General features: G+C 38.6%; 2 protein-coding genes across 3 annotated transcripts in view; both read left to right on the top strand.

Moving 5' to 3' along the window:
• Positions 1-3,934, top strand: part of LOC134664668 (EGFR adapter protein-like) — a 160,055-nt gene extending 156,121 nt beyond the window's left edge. For both annotated transcript variants that reach the window (XM_063521410.1, XM_063521409.1), the window contains one exon: positions 43-3,934. In XM_063521410.1, coding sequence (XP_063377480.1) covers positions 43-225 — 183 coding nt within the window. In that variant the 3' untranslated portion in view covers positions 226-3,934. The remainder of the gene's footprint in view (positions 1-42) is intronic.
• Positions 3,935-14,672: 10,738 nt separating this feature from the next.
• LOC134664764 (uncharacterized) lies at positions 14,673-15,566 on the top strand. Its single transcript, XM_063521507.1, has one exon. It carries the CDS (start codon positions 14,673-14,675, stop codon positions 15,564-15,566), a length of 894 nt encoding a protein of 297 aa, XP_063377577.1.
• Positions 15,567-18,030: the final 2,464 nt, after the last annotated feature.

The following is an 18,030-nucleotide window of genomic DNA, read 5'->3' as shown; positions in this document are numbered from 1 at the left end:
CTTTACATATCAGGTTTAACCCAATTGTTATTTCATTTCCAGGGCTTCACAAAAGAGTTCACCTCCCTATCGGCACTAGTGACGCACCACAGCGTAATGCCCGAGCTGCTGCCGTGCCCGCTGCGGCTGGCGCGCCGCGCCGCGCCGCCGCGCGCGCCCCGCGACCTCGACGAGCCGCCGCACACGCCGCGACATCTACCGTTCCGGCCGCAACTTGATGTATAGCATACTGTTGATCTCCTAGCTAAGACGCTGGAGTATCTATAGAGGTGTGATCTAGAGACATGTTTTGATGGACTAACTCTAATGTGTTTGAAAGATCTCAATCGCACTAAAGGATTTACACCAATCATTTTACACGTCACGTGGAGTCAGTGCTTTGTTGTGTGCGAATTGATTGTGTGGACAATATGGATATAGTGTTGGAGGGTACCGAAGGATTAGAGCGATAGTCAGTGCAGCGAGTGAAATATTTGATCTCCGGCATCTCAAATTTAAATTTCATATTGTAGCAGCTTGTGCACATCACTTCACGTTAAAGACATTAGTATGGTGCGTACGTGATTGAATGGAAATAAAATCCCTACAATAGTTGTATTTTTTTATGTGAAAACCGAATCATATGATGATGATTTTGATCAAGTAGCCAGTTTATACTGGTATGAATTTGTAATTTTGACCTGAAATATTAAAATTTTATCCTGTATTTTAAAAAAAAGGAACACAAATAGTGGCTTTTCAGCTACAATTTGTATATAAACTCCATACAAGTTTTGGCTGGAATGCTGTCCGTCTGTGTCAAGCATAAGCGACGGAAATATTTAATTAGTCATTCCTTTTAATTCCTTATAAAGTCATTAAATTATAACAACGGTGAGCTCTAGTAGCCTTTGAGAAGTTGCAATAAATATTGTATGTGTTCACGAATGAAGGCACTCTTTATACGATTACTACCTACATATACAATTACATTTAGGTAATTAATTATTTTAAATACTTAATTTGAGTCAATGATGAATATCATAACTATCATTAGTTAATAAATAAATATATTTGAAAACTTTTTAGCAATTCTATACCAAAAAACAATTTTATTACAAGTGAATTTTACTTAGCTTGGTAAAATAAAAAGGTATTTACATATTTCATTCACAGATTTCAAATCATCTTGAAATATTTATTCAGTTGAATAGGTAATGTATAAACAGTGTCTCTCGTAAACAGACGTACATACTTTTAATAAAAAAAATAATGTGATAAATACGTCATGTATGTGTAAAAATATGTAAAATATTGTGTATATGGAGTGTAACTATAGTATCATGTGTCATATCTAATAGACATAACATAGGAAGGAATTGAGTTTGCTTTTATAATTTTGTAATATCCTAGATTTCTAGTCTTAAAGTGTATAGCCACTGGTTTAACGACTCACGCCTTTATCAAAGTAAAACACATGTAATTTGTAAAATATAGAATATTATATTTGTCAAAATGAATAATCGGTTGAATTGAATAAAAGAACGCTGTATGTGACAAAAATTTCACCATTTATACTTAGTTTACAAATTTGTCAAAAGATGGCGCCACTTAAACATAATTACTTAATAAATTAATTGTTCTTTGTATGTTTGGCATGCCCAACACTCCAAAATCGTGTGTCCAAACATATATTGTATCTATGATTTGATACTTTTTTGCCGGGAAGATATTGTCAGAGAAATTTGAATCTACAGTGTAAGAAATACAGTTGATTTTGTTTTTCTTGTAAATTGAATGGAGCAAAACAAATGCAACTGTGTTCCTACTGAAAACGATTTTTTCATCGAACTAATTAAGCCCTATAAGTGGAACCTTCAGCCTTGAAGGTGGCAACATATTTGATGAAACTTTTGTGATATACCGATTGAAATATTTGTAACAAGATGCCTTTTAGTGAGTACCTTATATCTTACATGGCTTGGCGTTAGTGACATTCGGATCTAAAAATAAATAAATAAAATTATTATTTGTACTTTGAATTAAATCATAAATCAATCATGGATTCACAACCTCCACGAAATCATCTATTATTAATATTTCTAAACCAGATAATATGTTGAATCGTATTCACCTACACGCCAAATTAAAAAACTAACTTATGTCAGGGGTTTTTCATGGCAACGTTTCTTACAAGATCTACGCAGTTTTATTTGCCCTCGTTTTCACAAATGAGACTTGAATCCACGATATTTTAGATAAAAGTTTCCCTTACTAAAATATGTTGACCTGAAGATCCGTCTGTCACGCTATTAATTGTTACACTGCCTTACAAACGCGTTGTATATGAGTATATATAACGTTATCAACTAAATGTAGATCATAATATAATGTCTGTTGATGTTTATCATATTTATTATCAACTACATTATTGTGCGTACTTATTGAAGTACCTACTGACAATGTATTTTATCTGTATAATACTTTGAATTGAATAATTTTACGGTTTAGACTTACCATGTCGCGCGAGTGACTAAAAACAAGTGAGTCTAAACCGTAAAATTATTCAATGTTAGTATGTCTCACAACAGTTTAAATTCGATGTATAATACTTATTTGATTTAAAAATGTCCTTAAGTTGCAAATATTATTTATTAAAAGTTGTTCAAACAGGAAGAAGTAAGTTAATAAAGAGCTTAATGCTTTTATTCGGATGGCAAAAAATACGTTGTCAATAAATTTAGGATCATATTTTTTACATGTCATTAAAAATTAAAACTACAATAAGAAACTAAAACAAAACGCAACATCTTCAAAATATTATCATTTAGCTTTGATACACACTCACAAATGATTGTTAAACATTATCAACAACATACCGCAGTAAATATTTACAATTACATATTTTTGGGTCATCCTGTAATCTCCGCACAAAGTACAATTGCGAACCATAGTTGTGCCTAGATGGCACCACTTTGGCCTAAAAGTAATATAGCAATACAATATATCCTGGATAGTGCACCATTCTGTGATGTATTTTTGTTCTGATGTGAACATTGCCTGGCTACTAAAACATTAGAAAAAAGCTTGGAATTAAGAAATCTCATAAAAACCGGGCAAGTGCGAGTCGGACTCGCGCACGAAGGGTTCCGTACCATAATGCAAAAAAAAAAAAAACAAAAAAAAAGCAAAAAGAAAACGGTCACCCATCCAAGTACTGACCCCTCCCGACGTTGCTTAACTTTGGTCAAAAATCACGTTTGTTGTATGGGAGCCCCATTTAAATCTTTATTTTATTCTGTTTTTAGTATTTGTTGTTATAGCGGCAACAGAAATACATCATCTGTGAAAATTTCAACTGTCTAGCTATCACGGTTCGTGAGATACAGCCTGGTGACAGACGGACGGACGGACGGACGGACGGACGGACGGACGGACGGACGGACAGCGAAGTCTTAGTAATAGGGTCCCGTTTTACCCTTTGGGTACGGAACCCTAAAAAAGAGCTTTCTTAGCATATTCACGCATTTCCTAATTTTCCACCATTTTGTCGTTACAAACACTGATCAGCGGGCACAAAATAGTTCCATTTTTATCTCCTGTACTATGTCCGTCACTTTTGCACTTACATACTTGTTAGAACGTGAAAGGCATTGTGACAAGCGATAAAAATGCGACCGTGCTACCGCCGCAGGCTGTGTCTAGTTATTCATCTATTTAATTTACTACTGCCTGTTTTAAAGTAGTAAAATGAATAAAACATGAAATGGTCTCATTTATATTGTAACAATTTTTCAGTTATAGTGTATTTTAAATGAAAATAAAAAAAAACATCAATTCAAACTTAACAAAATATGCAATATAACTTTTGGTACGCTATTTAAAAACAACATTTACAAATATTGTATGTATTAATTTGTCTTTATTAATTTGTCATTTTGTATCACTTTGTAATAGTAGCATCAATCTAAAACAATTAATTTATTCACTTATAAAATACATAATAAGAAAAAAGTAATTAGTTTGATTTATTATTTCCTTCCATATGTACCTACCTATCAGAGATAAGTATCTCATTCTAGCTGCAACTGTATATTTTTGCAATATACTTTACGAATTGTAAGATATAGCCAGTGTATACACTATGTACAATCGCCATCAAAAATATCTAAACATGCACTTTAACGATTGGTAGTACTTACCTGATGATGGTAATTGTAAGCACAAGGAATTTATTTTCAGTACCGTTCCGTATACCAAGGCCACAGACCTTCTGTGACCAAGGTACTTACACACAACACAAAAAGTCACAGTCACAATAGTATGAGGTCCCTAGCGTTTCATAAAGTACGAAATAAATGAATTAATAGTACTGAAATTATAATCTTTGACTGTACATGGGATTAAAAATATCCATACCTAATAAGTAGATAACGCTGGTCACACAATACATTTGTTAGATTTACCTGTCAAGGTCTCTTCTATATTAAGTTACCTTTAATATGTTCCTACTACCAAAAAGAATAGATAGTATAGAGGGGTCCTGTCATTGTCAATTTTGTAGTCACGGTACATTTACTGCCATCTATCGACACACGATTAAAACTTAAAATAAAATTGAAAATGTATAAAATAATCAAAATATGTTTATGGATAAATGATTCTTAATTTTTATTGTTCCCTACTGACCCATGTTCTTTCACTGATATGTGTTAGAATTGTCAAATACCAAACGGTGTCGTTAACGCCATCTAGCCGAAAATATTAAAAAGGTAATGGCGCCATCTATTCGAGAACGACTTTTCCTTGGCCGTCCGAGGCACGTTTTTTTCTTAGACTTTATTTATCTTATACGGAGTTATATATATCTCTGCTACTACGTAGGTACCTACCTACTTCTTTTACTTGTAGACTAAAAGCCGATTTTGGCCTCACGAACCTTTTGGCCGCCGGACCTAGTCCGCAAAGACGCTCACCCACACGCCAGAGCAAATTTTAAGTAAACAACTAATAAAAAGTTTAGGGATTGCAAATAGTGATATCGATATTTACAATATTATGGTAAAAATCTTTTTAATTTAGCTTTGTTCTTATCCTGTTTTAATTTCATTCCAAATTGCCAAAATTAAACATATGTTTTACACCCGAAAATGTTTAAAATATAGGGATTTAACATAAAAAACAACCACTAAACAATGTCGATTCAAGACGTGATATCGCCGCACTAGGCTGTACGAGAAGTCTTTTATACAAGACAACGGCGCCCATGGACTGCCCGCAATGCAGACCGACAAGGACTGTTTCCGCGCGGATCAAGTAATAATAGTCTCTAGGTCAACGGCGTAAGCGCTTGTCGGTACGTAAACTTTATTGGCGTAACGTTAAAGCTGCGCATCATGTGTCGATAAAGTCAATATACCGGAACTGTTTTAGTGAAAATTACACGTGGGTTGAATTTCTTTTTAATTTAGCTTTGTTCTTATCCTGTTTTAATTTCATTCCAAATTGCCAAAATTAAACATATGTTTTACACCCGAAAATGTTTAAAATATAGGGATTTAACATAAAAAACAACCACTAAACAATGTCAATTCAAGACGTGATATCGCCGCGCTTTAGTGAAAATTACACGTGGGTTGAATTTTTAATGAGTGAAGATATTATTCCGGAATTAGAATCTATCATTATAATTTCAGTTTGGTTTACATTAATCTATAGGTAAACTCTTATCAAAAAAACGTTCAACGACTTGTTACAAAAAAATTACACATTAACTTCAATGTTATAACAATAAAAGTAAAGTCTGATAAACAGGTATGTCCCTGTACCACACTTGTGCGAAGCGGTCGCTGCGGTGTATCCCTTCCCACTAAGCTATAAAATAACATCAATTATTTTTTTTATTTATCTCTTCTGCAATTAAATAGTCCACAATCTACAATGGCAAATTTACTTGTCTGACTCTACTTTATAGAGCTAAAGAAGCTACCTGAACTTTAAATATAGTTATGCCTATCTGACTCTCGTTCTACGTATTCTAGTAAGTAGTTACCTACTATTCGTTGAAAAAAATTGGCGATTAACAAGTGTTCAAATACTTAGATAAAAACATATTTCTGACTTTATATTTACTTTAAAAATTACCATATCGAGTTAACATTCCCATCCCTAGCTGTCTTTTATACAAGACAACGGCGACGAGGAACATGAAAAATGTTGAAAATTGGAGCAATTTTTTTAAATGCCTTATTATAAAAGAAGGGATTTATATAGCGGCTTAAAAAGCAAATAAATGAAAAAACAAAGACCTTAAATATGAACACGAGTGTAAATGAAATTGCAATTGTTATTATTTTCACATTAACTCAGTGGTTGAATTTGTGTCTTGTATACAAGACGACGGCGCCAGCGTATCGTTCTATCGTTGTCTTCTATACCGGACAACGGCGGTCAAAGGGTTAATCCATGACGGCGAAAAACATTAAACTTCGTATGATAAAAGAAAAACAAAACAGGAAGGTAATTTATTATATGTAGATTAATAATTATTAATTACTTTGGTTTTAGCTGATCATTAGACAACGTTAAATGTGACGAACTTTTTTGCAAACAGCGCCATCTCTGGATAAGTCGGCACACTTCTCATGCTCCTAAAGCGCTCGCGGCGAATTGCGGGAATTCCACAGCGTTCTCTGGTTTCAAGTTCCTTTAATGATGGTTAAGGTTAACAGACAACAGGAAGATGTCGTTACTTATCACGTTGAAATTTTAGAGATAGGTAAGGGGTAAGGGGGGATAAGACTATGGGCCCGATTCGGATTTTGAAATAAACATCTATTAGATATCTTTTAGACATCACCAAGATACGATAATGTTTAAGATCTAACCTGTCAAATATGACATTTGCGCGATTCTGGAGATACTCTTGAACGATTTCCACAGGATATGACTTAGAGATCCAATTCACATCTAATAGATATCTTACTCTATCTAACGTAAAAACGACATTGGTTGCCCGAATTGCGCTGCAAAAGAGAACTAGTTGATATCTAAACTATAACGTAAGTATCCAGAATAGATCTAGTACGTGTCGTCTCTTGTGAATATCTTGAAGTTCGAATGCGGCAGTATCACTGGGACAAGATAAACATGTCTTGTATCTAATCCTCATACTGTTCTTGTCCCGAGCAAAATAAACTATGGTCGTCTTACCTCACCTTACCTTAACATAATTCTTAGCTAATAAATTACATTTCTGTCACCCGAGCAAGTCCCTCTAGGGGGTGGGGGCACCTTTTACATAGATCGTATAGACATTCCATTTTGGCAATTAGTAGTAATATAAACTGAGGTTTGAGCTAAAATTTTTGGTTATTAATCCATTCCATTTATAATTAAATTTTCATAAATGGCTTAGATGAAAAATAAATACCTCTTTGTAAGCGTTATAACGATGGTACTTAATATAGCTTCTGTAAATTTTGAATGTCAGTTTCAGGCCTGATACTTTAACGTCGAAGATCAACACTCCACAAGATTACTCAACTACTATGTTAACATGCGGTTGATACCCTCATATCCAAAACGTCCTAAATCTGCACCATCTTCAAAATAATTAACCTTTTTGACAAGTAAGGTGATGTACGAAGTAATCTAAGTGACGTCTCTGGTACTGGTATGACGGGAGCGATTAAATTTGATGCCTTGGTGGAGCTACGGTGATTTGAGTTTGATGGGCCTATTAAGGTCCGTATAATGTACTAGGCAGTATAATAATTATGATTAAATTGGGTTTGATTGCCTGTCAAGTTCATCAATTGGCAGTTTATTCTCAAGTTGTGTTGTTGTGTTTTTTATACAAATAAGATGATGTTTCTATTATATATTATAATTTATACCGTAGTTAACACATTATACACTTAAACCTTCCTTTAACAGATTGATTAACAGCCCACTGATTAACAGTCCGCTGGAGGGTATCGGCCTGTCAGTTGTTCGGACTGTCAAAATTTTGTTCTAACTGACAGGCCGATACCGCCCGGTGGACTGTTAATCAGTGGGTACCTACCGTTCGGATCAAATTCCATCAGCATTACGGCGACACCAATACAAATAGCAACAATATATGTTGCAATGTATGTTGTTGTGTTAATATATGTTGGCTGCAATAGCAGCGCGACATTACTGCCGTCTGCATTGCTACCACAAATTTTAAAGTTCCGGGCAGCTACATCGATTTTGATATAGATACTTACTATCTAAATTTGTCATTCAGGTAGGTACATCAGCAAAGTAGTAATGCTACCTGAGTATAATAGTATGAATCCGAAATTAGAATGGAATTAAGAAAACAATGCTTCAGGCTTTGGACCCGGTTTCAATGAAAATACCTGACTTGAGAATGGTAAAAAGCAATCAACCTTTAGATCCTCCTTCAAACGAGTTGAAATGGCTATGCAATATTGACTGCATCCAGCCATCCACAGACCATAGATGAGACTGGATACCGCAAGCCACCTCAATAGTACCTATGACAACCAAGCGGGTCGATATTTCATATCGATGACATCACGATTGATGAACGATAAGTCGGAACTTTTAATTAAGCTTTGGTGGAATTCTACAATTAATTACCGATGGTGTTTGAATGCCTTGATTGTGAGCGAACGTGGCTCAGAAGAGTTTAATAGCGCATTAAAATTAACTGTGCTGTGGTCACCATCCAAATGTCAAACTGAGACGCGCAATACGAGCATTTGCTACGTCTACTTCAACACATGGTCCGTACATCCGTGTTTACCTAATATTGTCATATTTGCGTTCGACGTCGAAATCGGATAGAATCGGATTTGTTCCGGGCTCGCGGCAACAAGTTTTCAATTGGGAATGAAATCTTTGCAAAAGGCGCGCCACACGGTTGGCGATGGCTTGCAATTTGTGAAAGTGCATTTCAATTTAAAAAATAAGGAATTTGTACATCTCGCTTGAAATTGTATGTTAGCGCAATAGTTATTTTCAATTGCTTAAGATCGAATGCTTTGTGAGAAGAATCAAATAACTACCTACTATTACATTCTTCTCGACACGTAGAGGCACTTTTGACACTTTAATGAGATGCAAGCAGATACAAGAGACACACGCAGAGGCAGCACCCGCCAGGATCAAGACACTAAATACTTTTAAATAAGACTCGGGTAAAAATTGAGCAACAGGTTTAACAAGGAGCAACGCATAGATACGCACGTTCGACGTGTTGCCTCCCTGTCACATTTACGTACGAATTTACAAGTGCGAAAGAGAGGCAACACGGCGAACGTGGTTCACCATAGGCCTATTAAAGCTCATCATTAAAGACAAACGGAATACCTAATCACCCACAAAAGCGGAACTGACATTTACGTAATTTTTGTAGTAAGTAAGTACCTAGTACTCACGAGTTCTCAAAATTCTTCGCAAGCCCGTTCCAAAATTATATTTACACGACCTTACTTTCAGTATCTTAGAGGCTTGTAAGTATATTCTTGGAACGGGCTTGTAAATATGTGTGTCAACTCGACTGTAAGTACATCATGTGCGTCGTTCAAGGGTTTTATATTATAACTTCAAGCAACTTTCCATGTCAAAGGAATAGGAGCTGCGAGCTTCAAGCTGTAGGAAGATGAATACGAAATTTATTTGAGTATCCATGATAGCGTTTAGAATTATGGTTAAAATTTAAAATAAACCAAGTTAAAATGTTGGTAATATGTAAAGAAGTAAATTTAAATAATTGGTATTATATTATATTTTAAAACATAATTATATGCGATTAAGTCTCGTTTTTGCAAATTATAATATGTTAAGCGTGAGCAGTATTCCGGACCGATAATAACTTCAAATCTCCAAGAAAAGAGCGTACTCCCACCTTAAAGCCGACAATGCACACAACTCCCTGCGCGCTACACGCTTACCATGAGGTGATCCATCTGCTCGTTTGCCTTCTATATCATAAAAAAGTTTAAATCTGTGCTACGTTAAGTGAAAGAATATTTTTAAAATGCAAATGTACCGGTAATAAGGACCGTTTCCACTATCAGTAGATTTCAGCAGGCCGGGCCGCTTCGCTGATGATGCCATTTGACCTCAATGCGCGCTGCAATCGCGCTGCCTGCTGCATTTGTTGTCAATATACATACTTCTCAGAATTTTCAATATTATAGTTCGTTTTTTTTAGCAATAGAAAGAACTTGAAAGAAGGTAAGCGATCACACACACACATCTTTGGTGACATGTCTTTTAATTGAAATACGCTTTTTAAAAATTAAAAATTAGTAACTATTACTTATGAAAGCAGAAGAATATAAATGATCGTATTAGATTCATAATTGTTACATATTTGCCGTAACTTATTTTTAAAACGTGTTTTTCAATAAAAATACACATCAAGATTGTTTACCTTATTTCTACTGCTAAAAAAAACGAACTATATATTATATTCAGTACATTACAATGGGTCTAACGTGATATAATGTAATAATTTTTACCTTAACGTTTCAATTGGGTTGCACGCTGTGGTTAGTTGGTGTGGTTACGGATAAGCAAAACGTCAATTGAGGCATGGTTAAATAACACTGAACTACCTAAAACTAGAAAAATAATTAAATTGTATAGTGTTAGAACCGTGAATGATTACAAAGGTTGTACTTACAGTTATTACACTGTGCAGTATTAGAATACAAACGGCCCGATTCGAATTTTAAGGTACGTCAAATATTACGTACTTACGTCTATCCACTCACATGATTGATATTTTTTAGTGACATCTATTATTATGATGTGAAAATAAGGGTGACAGCTCGCAACTACAGTTGCATGAATCATGTAAGTGGCTATCACGCGTATTCGGGAAACGAGATAATCACAAGATCTAGAAACGATATAGAGATCAACTAGATTTACATTAGATATCGACTAGATGTGACTTGGATATCTAAGTCATAACTTGTCGAAATCGTTCAAGAGGACCTCCAGAATCGCGGAAACGTCAAATTTGACATATCTATCTTGTCGAAATCGTTCAAGAGGACCTCCAGAATCGCGCAAACGTCAAATTTGACATATCTATCTTACAAATATCTTTAAATTATCCATATCGTAACTTGCTGAGGTCTAGTAGAGATCTAATACATTTTCAGAATCGAGCCGTATGTCAGTGTATTATTAATAGCTCTAGAAACGATAGAATACTGGCATATCTAATCCATAACGTAGGTATCTAGACGTAATGTTAGACGTATCTTAAAGTTCGAATCAGGCAGAACGTATTTTGTATTCATCCGAGACTTAAGTACAGCGTGAAGTTCACCGCCCTATAGTGAAACCCTTCATTGAGCTCGGTTATAATTTCTTTCCCAATGTTTACGAGCGCTCTCGTGGCTATAAATTGGGCAACAGCGAGGAGATAAATTATCTCCCCTGCTTCAGGTTAAGGCTGTATTCTTAACTTTGCGTCCTGTTTAAAATTCAATTAATACAGATATAATGTCAACCCGCCTGCCAAGCGTGGCGATTATGGCATTCACCCCCCAAAAAAGGGGTAGGCCTATGTGCAGCAGTGGACGTCTTATGGCTGAGATGATGATGATGATGATGAGATATAACGTAGTGAATTTTTGTAAACTTGATTAGTTATATTTTATTAAATATCCAACTTTAACTCTTGTTACTTTACCCAGGTAATTGAATTACAACTCCTATGGAAATTGCAATAAGATTCAAAATGAACTAATGCATAAATATTTTGTTAGGATGTGTGTGGACTCGCCGGCACTCAGTAACAGTACTCAGTGCCGGCGAGTTGAACGCTACAGAACCAGTCTAAAATGTGTCATCGAGATGCGTAACAAAGGCGCGTTATCGAAGAGCGCACCTACACTGGTTTTTTGAGCGTTGGACTAGCCCGCGCTAAATAGAACAATTAAGACCCTTTTTTGCAGGTAAGTAACACGTGCGGTTTTACTTAAAAATAGACAAAGGGCCGTTGGGGTCTATTAGAAAGCTACAAACTATAATATAGCGCAAACGAGGTTTGATTCACGATTTTTGACCACTACACACATATGAAAGGTTAAAACAATTATTTTTCGCTTCACATAAAGCGTGGCCTTACCTAACCCTCAGGTAAAGGTGTCCGTATCTGATCTCTAAACTAATGAACCCGCTATCTGCGCCCGCCTTTGATTTAACCCTCCGATTAACTCATGGATAAATTAACTAACCGGAGGGGCTCGTTATTTTGCTTAATTAAGTTGCTTCTTACTTTCTGAATTTACACTAAAAATACACTTTAACTTTTAACCCAAGTCGAGCACATTTGAAATATTCTCGTAAAGGTTTAGGTAAAAGATGACATCTGATTAAAATTACCTAGAACCTGTTTAAAATTTTGATTAATTTTAGGCAAATAAAATAATTTTTACCTACCTATAAAATTTTTGCGTATTAAAATACAAAAACCAAAAAATATCATAAAATAACCCAATTTTATCCAAATAGATCAACGGACAACAAGGAACCCAGAGTTTGAACTAATTTTGCACCGAATAGAACATTATGGTGGTTTTCCCGAATATTTTAGATATGATATATACCTACCTACAATCGTCTATGTTTTTGTCATCTGTTCAGTTCTGGATCATGTTCTTAAAGCTTTTCAGGTACTTTGCATTATTAACTAATTATCGATTGAGTTCAGACGATTTTGTACAAAAGTCCTCCACTTATCCGAATTGCATTATTTGCTATTCTAGTTCCAACTAGCAGCAGCAGAGGGCGACAAAAGCCTTTGTGTTTGCCTTTCCACAATAAAATGACTTAACTCCATACACAGAGTTAATGAAAAATAAGTAGTATCGCTTGTCTTACAGCAAACTTCATATTTTATAATTGGAATGTCTTAATACAATCAAAAGCATTAAAAAGAGACCTAGAAAATAAATAATCCATAAGTTTTTAGCCCTTTGGTGTGCTTGAATAGTTGTTGGAAAGCATAGGTACAGATACGATGAGAAAATACGTATGACTCAACTAGTAACTATTTAAAGCTCATACAGTCAGCGATTAAACGATTGTCTATTTTATCACAAAGCCAAGATAAAACGTTAGGTGCCTACCTATGTTAAACTTTTGATTCGCCTTTCTTTTTAGCGTTTTTATTTTATCACGTATTATTGTACGTACTTATGTACAGGCACGAACATCTTAACCAGCCAACGTTCCAAAAATATATTTATTTACACTCCTCTGAGAAGCTAGCAATAAGGGCGTATAAATATATTTTTGGTACATTGCATTGGTTTATAATAATAAAAATTAAATAATATGTGAACTCAACCATACGATCATACACACAATTGATATGTACCTTGTTAGATATATGTAACGTGTAGGATTTATATCACAGAATTAGCCAGGGTGCATTGAGGTGATTACGTATGTAACGATAAAGTAGTAAAATAAAGGATGACTCACGCTAGATCGGGCCGTACCCGGCCCGCAGCGTCTGAAATGTAATTTTCTATGACGGCTGATCGCTGATATGATATCACGTGGTACTTTCCATAGAAAACGAAGCGCCGAAAGCTCCGGCTCGGCTCCAGTCCGGTCTAGCGTGAGTAGTCCTTAAATCTTTCCCTTCGATTACACCTAGTCATGAAGACAAACTACTCTTTTAACTTTCACCATAAAGTCATATGACCTTCTGGTTTTGAGAGACCCCGTGCAGCTAAACTTTTCTGCAACGATGATTATCTCCTTTATTGAATTAGTTCCTTTCAATGGCGAAACGAAACAAAAGAGTTATCCGCTTTAATAGGTGTTTTCTTTACTTTATTTACTGGATTTTCGCCTTTGTTTTCAAGTGTAATAAAACAAATGTTTGCTTTGTAGTGGAATTAGGTTGCAACGTTTGTCTTTGCTCATACAAGTATTCTCTTTTGCTAATATTATAAATGAGATAGTTATTTCGAGTGCACGTAATAAGTCTATCTTAGAAACAACTCAGTAACAAATGTATTGTGGGCTACTTTCCCACTTACACTTATACCTACACTTAACTAATATTAATACTCTTATATAAAACATAATATATACACATATTTATTTACATACATTTTATACATTTATTTACATTTACACAATAATAATATACACGTTATATTTACATATCATCCGTCAATTCTTGACGTTGCCAACAAGTCGGGTGCAATGCACACGCGCACCGCGATAGCAATCCTTTGTTCGGAGCGCCCGGTTCTGAGACCCGCTCCGTGCCGGCCGGCCATCGCCGCTCCCCGCCTCAGTCTATGCTCATTACTGACGCGAAACGCATGTCGCTTGTGACCGCTAGACGCATTACGTTCGCTATCGCTTATGCTTTTGTTGACGCTTAATTTCTATTTCTATATTTCTTCCGTACTGTTACCTTCTGTGTTTCTATCTTCCGAACTTTGGACATTCCTTCTGTGTTGTATATATTCTTGACATTATAATATTTATTGGAGAAAGTGGACGTTTGGATTACTGTGGCTGTGATACGTCACGCACCCTATCTACATCCCCATACTGGTGACCCCTGAAGAACACAGTACCAAGAGGATTTCATCAGAAAACCGTACGTAGAAGTGTCGAGCAAAATAGACAAAGGAAATACCGTTATGTCGCCCATTACACAAGTACCGGCGGCAGTGCCTGTTCCCACTGCACCATCCGTCACAACTGCGCCGCTCGGTTCCACTACAACAACGACTCCGTCATCCGAAGTTTTTAGAGTCGGAGTACGACTTCCACCTTTTTGGCCGGAGGAACCCGCGATTTGGTTCTCGCAGGTTGAGGGTCAGTTCGACATAGCCGGCATCACCAATGACCTGACAAAGTTCCATTATGTCGTCAGTCAGTTAGATCGACAGTTTGCAAAGGAGGTCAGGGATATTATCACCAATCCACCGGCATCTGACAAATATGCTAAGCTGAAGAGCGAACTCATCAGTCGCCTGAGCGATACCACCGAGCGACAGATCCAGCAACTCCTGCATCATGAAGAGCTGGGAGACCGTAAGCCGTCTCAGTTCCTGCGTCACCTGCAGGCTTTGGCAGCTAAGCGCATATCGGACGACGTTTTACGCATGATGTGGACCAACAGATTACCCGCGAGCATCCAAACTGTCCTCGCAGGGCATCCAGATGCTTCGTTGGACATTATCGCAGACCTTGCTGACAGGGTCCACGACATCGGCCCACGCTGCGCTTGTTCGTCACACGTCGCTTCTGCAGGCTCCGAGCAACCTGGCTCCAGTACTGACGCCTTGGCAAGGGAGATAGCTGCGCTCAGGAGAGAGGTTCGTGCCTTGAAGATGGACCGTGAAGGAGGAAGATCCCGCTCAAGGAATCCCAGCCGCTCCAGAAGGCAGAGTCGTTCCAGCACCAGGTCCCAGTCCAGTTATAGGAAATTCCCCATCTGCTGGTACCATTCAAGACATGGCGAGAATGCTAGCAAGTGCGTGCAACCCTGCGATTACAAGAAGTCGGGAAATGCCATGGGCAGTCGGTAATGGCGACTCCTGACCGCCCTGTCACATCGCGTCGCCTGTTTGTCACCGACAGAAGGTCGAAGCTGCAGTTTTTGGTCGACACCGGTAGCGACCTCTGCGTCTTCCCCAAGTCGTTACTGCACGAGCGTCGAGCACCGACGGGGTACAACCTTTCTGCAGCCAATGGGACACCCATCGAAACCTACGGTTACGCGCATCTTAACCTGGACCTTGGACTTCGACGCGACTTTCCGTGGCGTTTTGTGGTAGCTATGGTTACTAAACCGATTATAGGGGCAGATTTTCTAGCGCACTATAATTTAATTGTAGATTGTGGTGGTAAGAGGCTAGGTCGTATTGTAGATAACGTCACTAGTTTATATGTTAATGCCGTTTCTGCTATTAATACTAGTGATATATTTTCTGTAAAGGTCATGAACGGCAGCGATTCCTGCTACCATCAAATATTGTCACAGGAATATCCTGAGATCACACGACCTGCTGGCATACACCGCACTATACCACACAACACACAACACCACATTCGCACCACTCCAGGTCCCCCGGTATCCTGCGCTCCGAGACGTCTTGCCCCTGACAAGCTGAAGCTGGCGAGGCAAGAGTTTGAAGGTATGTTGGCTAGCGGCACGGCACGACCATCAGAGAGCCCTTGGTCTTCACCACTGCACCTGGCGCCTAAAAAAGATAATGGGTGGCGCCCTTGTGGTGATTACCGTCAGCTCAACGCCCGTACCGTCCCTGACAAATACCCCATCAGGCATTTGCATGATTTCACCCACAGCATATCTGGTTGTAAGGTCTTTAGTACCATTGACCTCGTAAAGGCTTACAACCAGATACCTGTATGTCCGGAGGACATACCGAAGACGGCCATCACTACACCCTTCGGTATGTTCGAGTTTCCGTTTATGACATTCGGACTCCGGAACGCAGGCCAAACCTTTCAGAGGTTCGTGGACGAGCTGACACGCGGGCTGGACTTCGTCTACTGCTACTTGGACGACTTCTTAGTCTTTTCCAGAGACGAAGAGCAGCACAAACAGCACCTACGTGAAGTTTTTACCAGACTCCGAGACTACGGCATGGTAATCAACGTGTCTAAGTGCGTCTTTGGGGCTCCACAGGTAACTTTTTTAGGTTACCTGATTTCTGAGAGCGGTACCAAACCCTTAGACACGAAAGTCCAAGCCATACGTGACTTTCCACCACCCAAGGACGTCAAGCAGCTGAGGAAATTTTTGGGTATGGCCAACTTTTACAGGCGATTCCTGCCACATGCCGCTCAAATCCAAGCACCTCTCAACGCACTCCTGGGTGGAGCAGTCAAAGGTTCCAAACCCATCAACCTGACCGGCGATGCTCTGAAGGCTTTCAACGAGACCAAGGAAAGCCTATCCAACGCAGCGTTACTTGCTCATCCCGATTGTCGGGCTAAGCTGGCGTTGGTCACAGACGCATCAGACATGGCACTGGGTGCGGTACTGCAGCAGCAGCTGCAGAACCAGGTATGGCAGCCGTTGGCTTTCTTTTCTCAGAAGTTGAGTCCATCCCAGACCAAATACTCGCCGTATGATCGCGAACTGCTTGCGATCTACGAGGGTATTAAGTATTTCCGGCATATGCTAGAGGCGAGGCACTTCACGATTTATACTGACCATAAGCCGATCAGTTTTGCTTTCCATAAGAGGAAACATAACTGTTCGCCTAGGCAGTTTAGGCACTTGGACTACATATCCCAGTTCACAACCGATATAAGGCACATATCCGGCAAAGACAATGTTGTGGCCGACACCTTATCTCGGATTGAAGAACTGGCGATACCACTCGATCTTGCCGATCTAGCTAGATCTCAAGTGTCTGATCCCGAGCTTGCTGAGTACTTGGCCTCGTCATCCCTGCGCTTGGTAAGAATGCCATTCCCGGGTAGCCCTGAACCCTTGTACTGCGACGTCAGTACGCCGACTCCCCGACCATTCGTCACCAAGCAGTACCGAAAAGCCGTTTTCGACAGTCTCCACTCCTTAAGTCATCCTGGTGCCAACACAAGTGCTAAGATTGTAGCCCAGCGTTTTGTATGGCCCAGCGTAAGGAAGGACTGCCGAGACTGGGCACGAGCTTGCGTGCCATGTCAACGGTCCAAAGTGAGCCGTCATGTGTCTGCACCTCTAGGCACATTTGAACTCCCTCGGGCTCGCTTTCAGCAGGTACATATTGACCTAATCGGTCCCCTCCCTGTTTCACAAGGCTTCCGCTATTGCTTGACGGCCATAGACCGCTTTACGCGGTGGCCAGAGGTCGTACCAATAGCGGACATCACGGCAGAGACGGTGGCCAAGGCATTATTGGCTGGCTGGATATCCAGGTTTGGGTGTCCTGTAGATATTGTCACAGATCGTGGTCGACAATTTGAGTCCACACTGTTTCAATATCTATCTAAGACCATCGGCTTCCAGCATAGACGCAC

The sequence above is a fragment of the Cydia fagiglandana genome, chromosome 5 (assembly GCF_963556715.1).
Source record: "Cydia fagiglandana chromosome 5, ilCydFagi1.1, whole genome shotgun sequence".
NCBI classification, from domain to species: domain Eukaryota; kingdom Metazoa; phylum Arthropoda; class Insecta; order Lepidoptera; family Tortricidae; genus Cydia; species Cydia fagiglandana.
Note: the sequence above shows the minus strand (reverse complement) of the source record. Positions and strands in the feature narration are given on the sequence as shown.

Excerpts from the sequence above, each read along its gene's own strand:
- LOC134664764 (XM_063521507.1), top strand. The coding sequence starts at position 14,673 with ATGTCGCCCATTACACAAGTACCGGCGGCAGTGCCTGTTCCCACTGCA.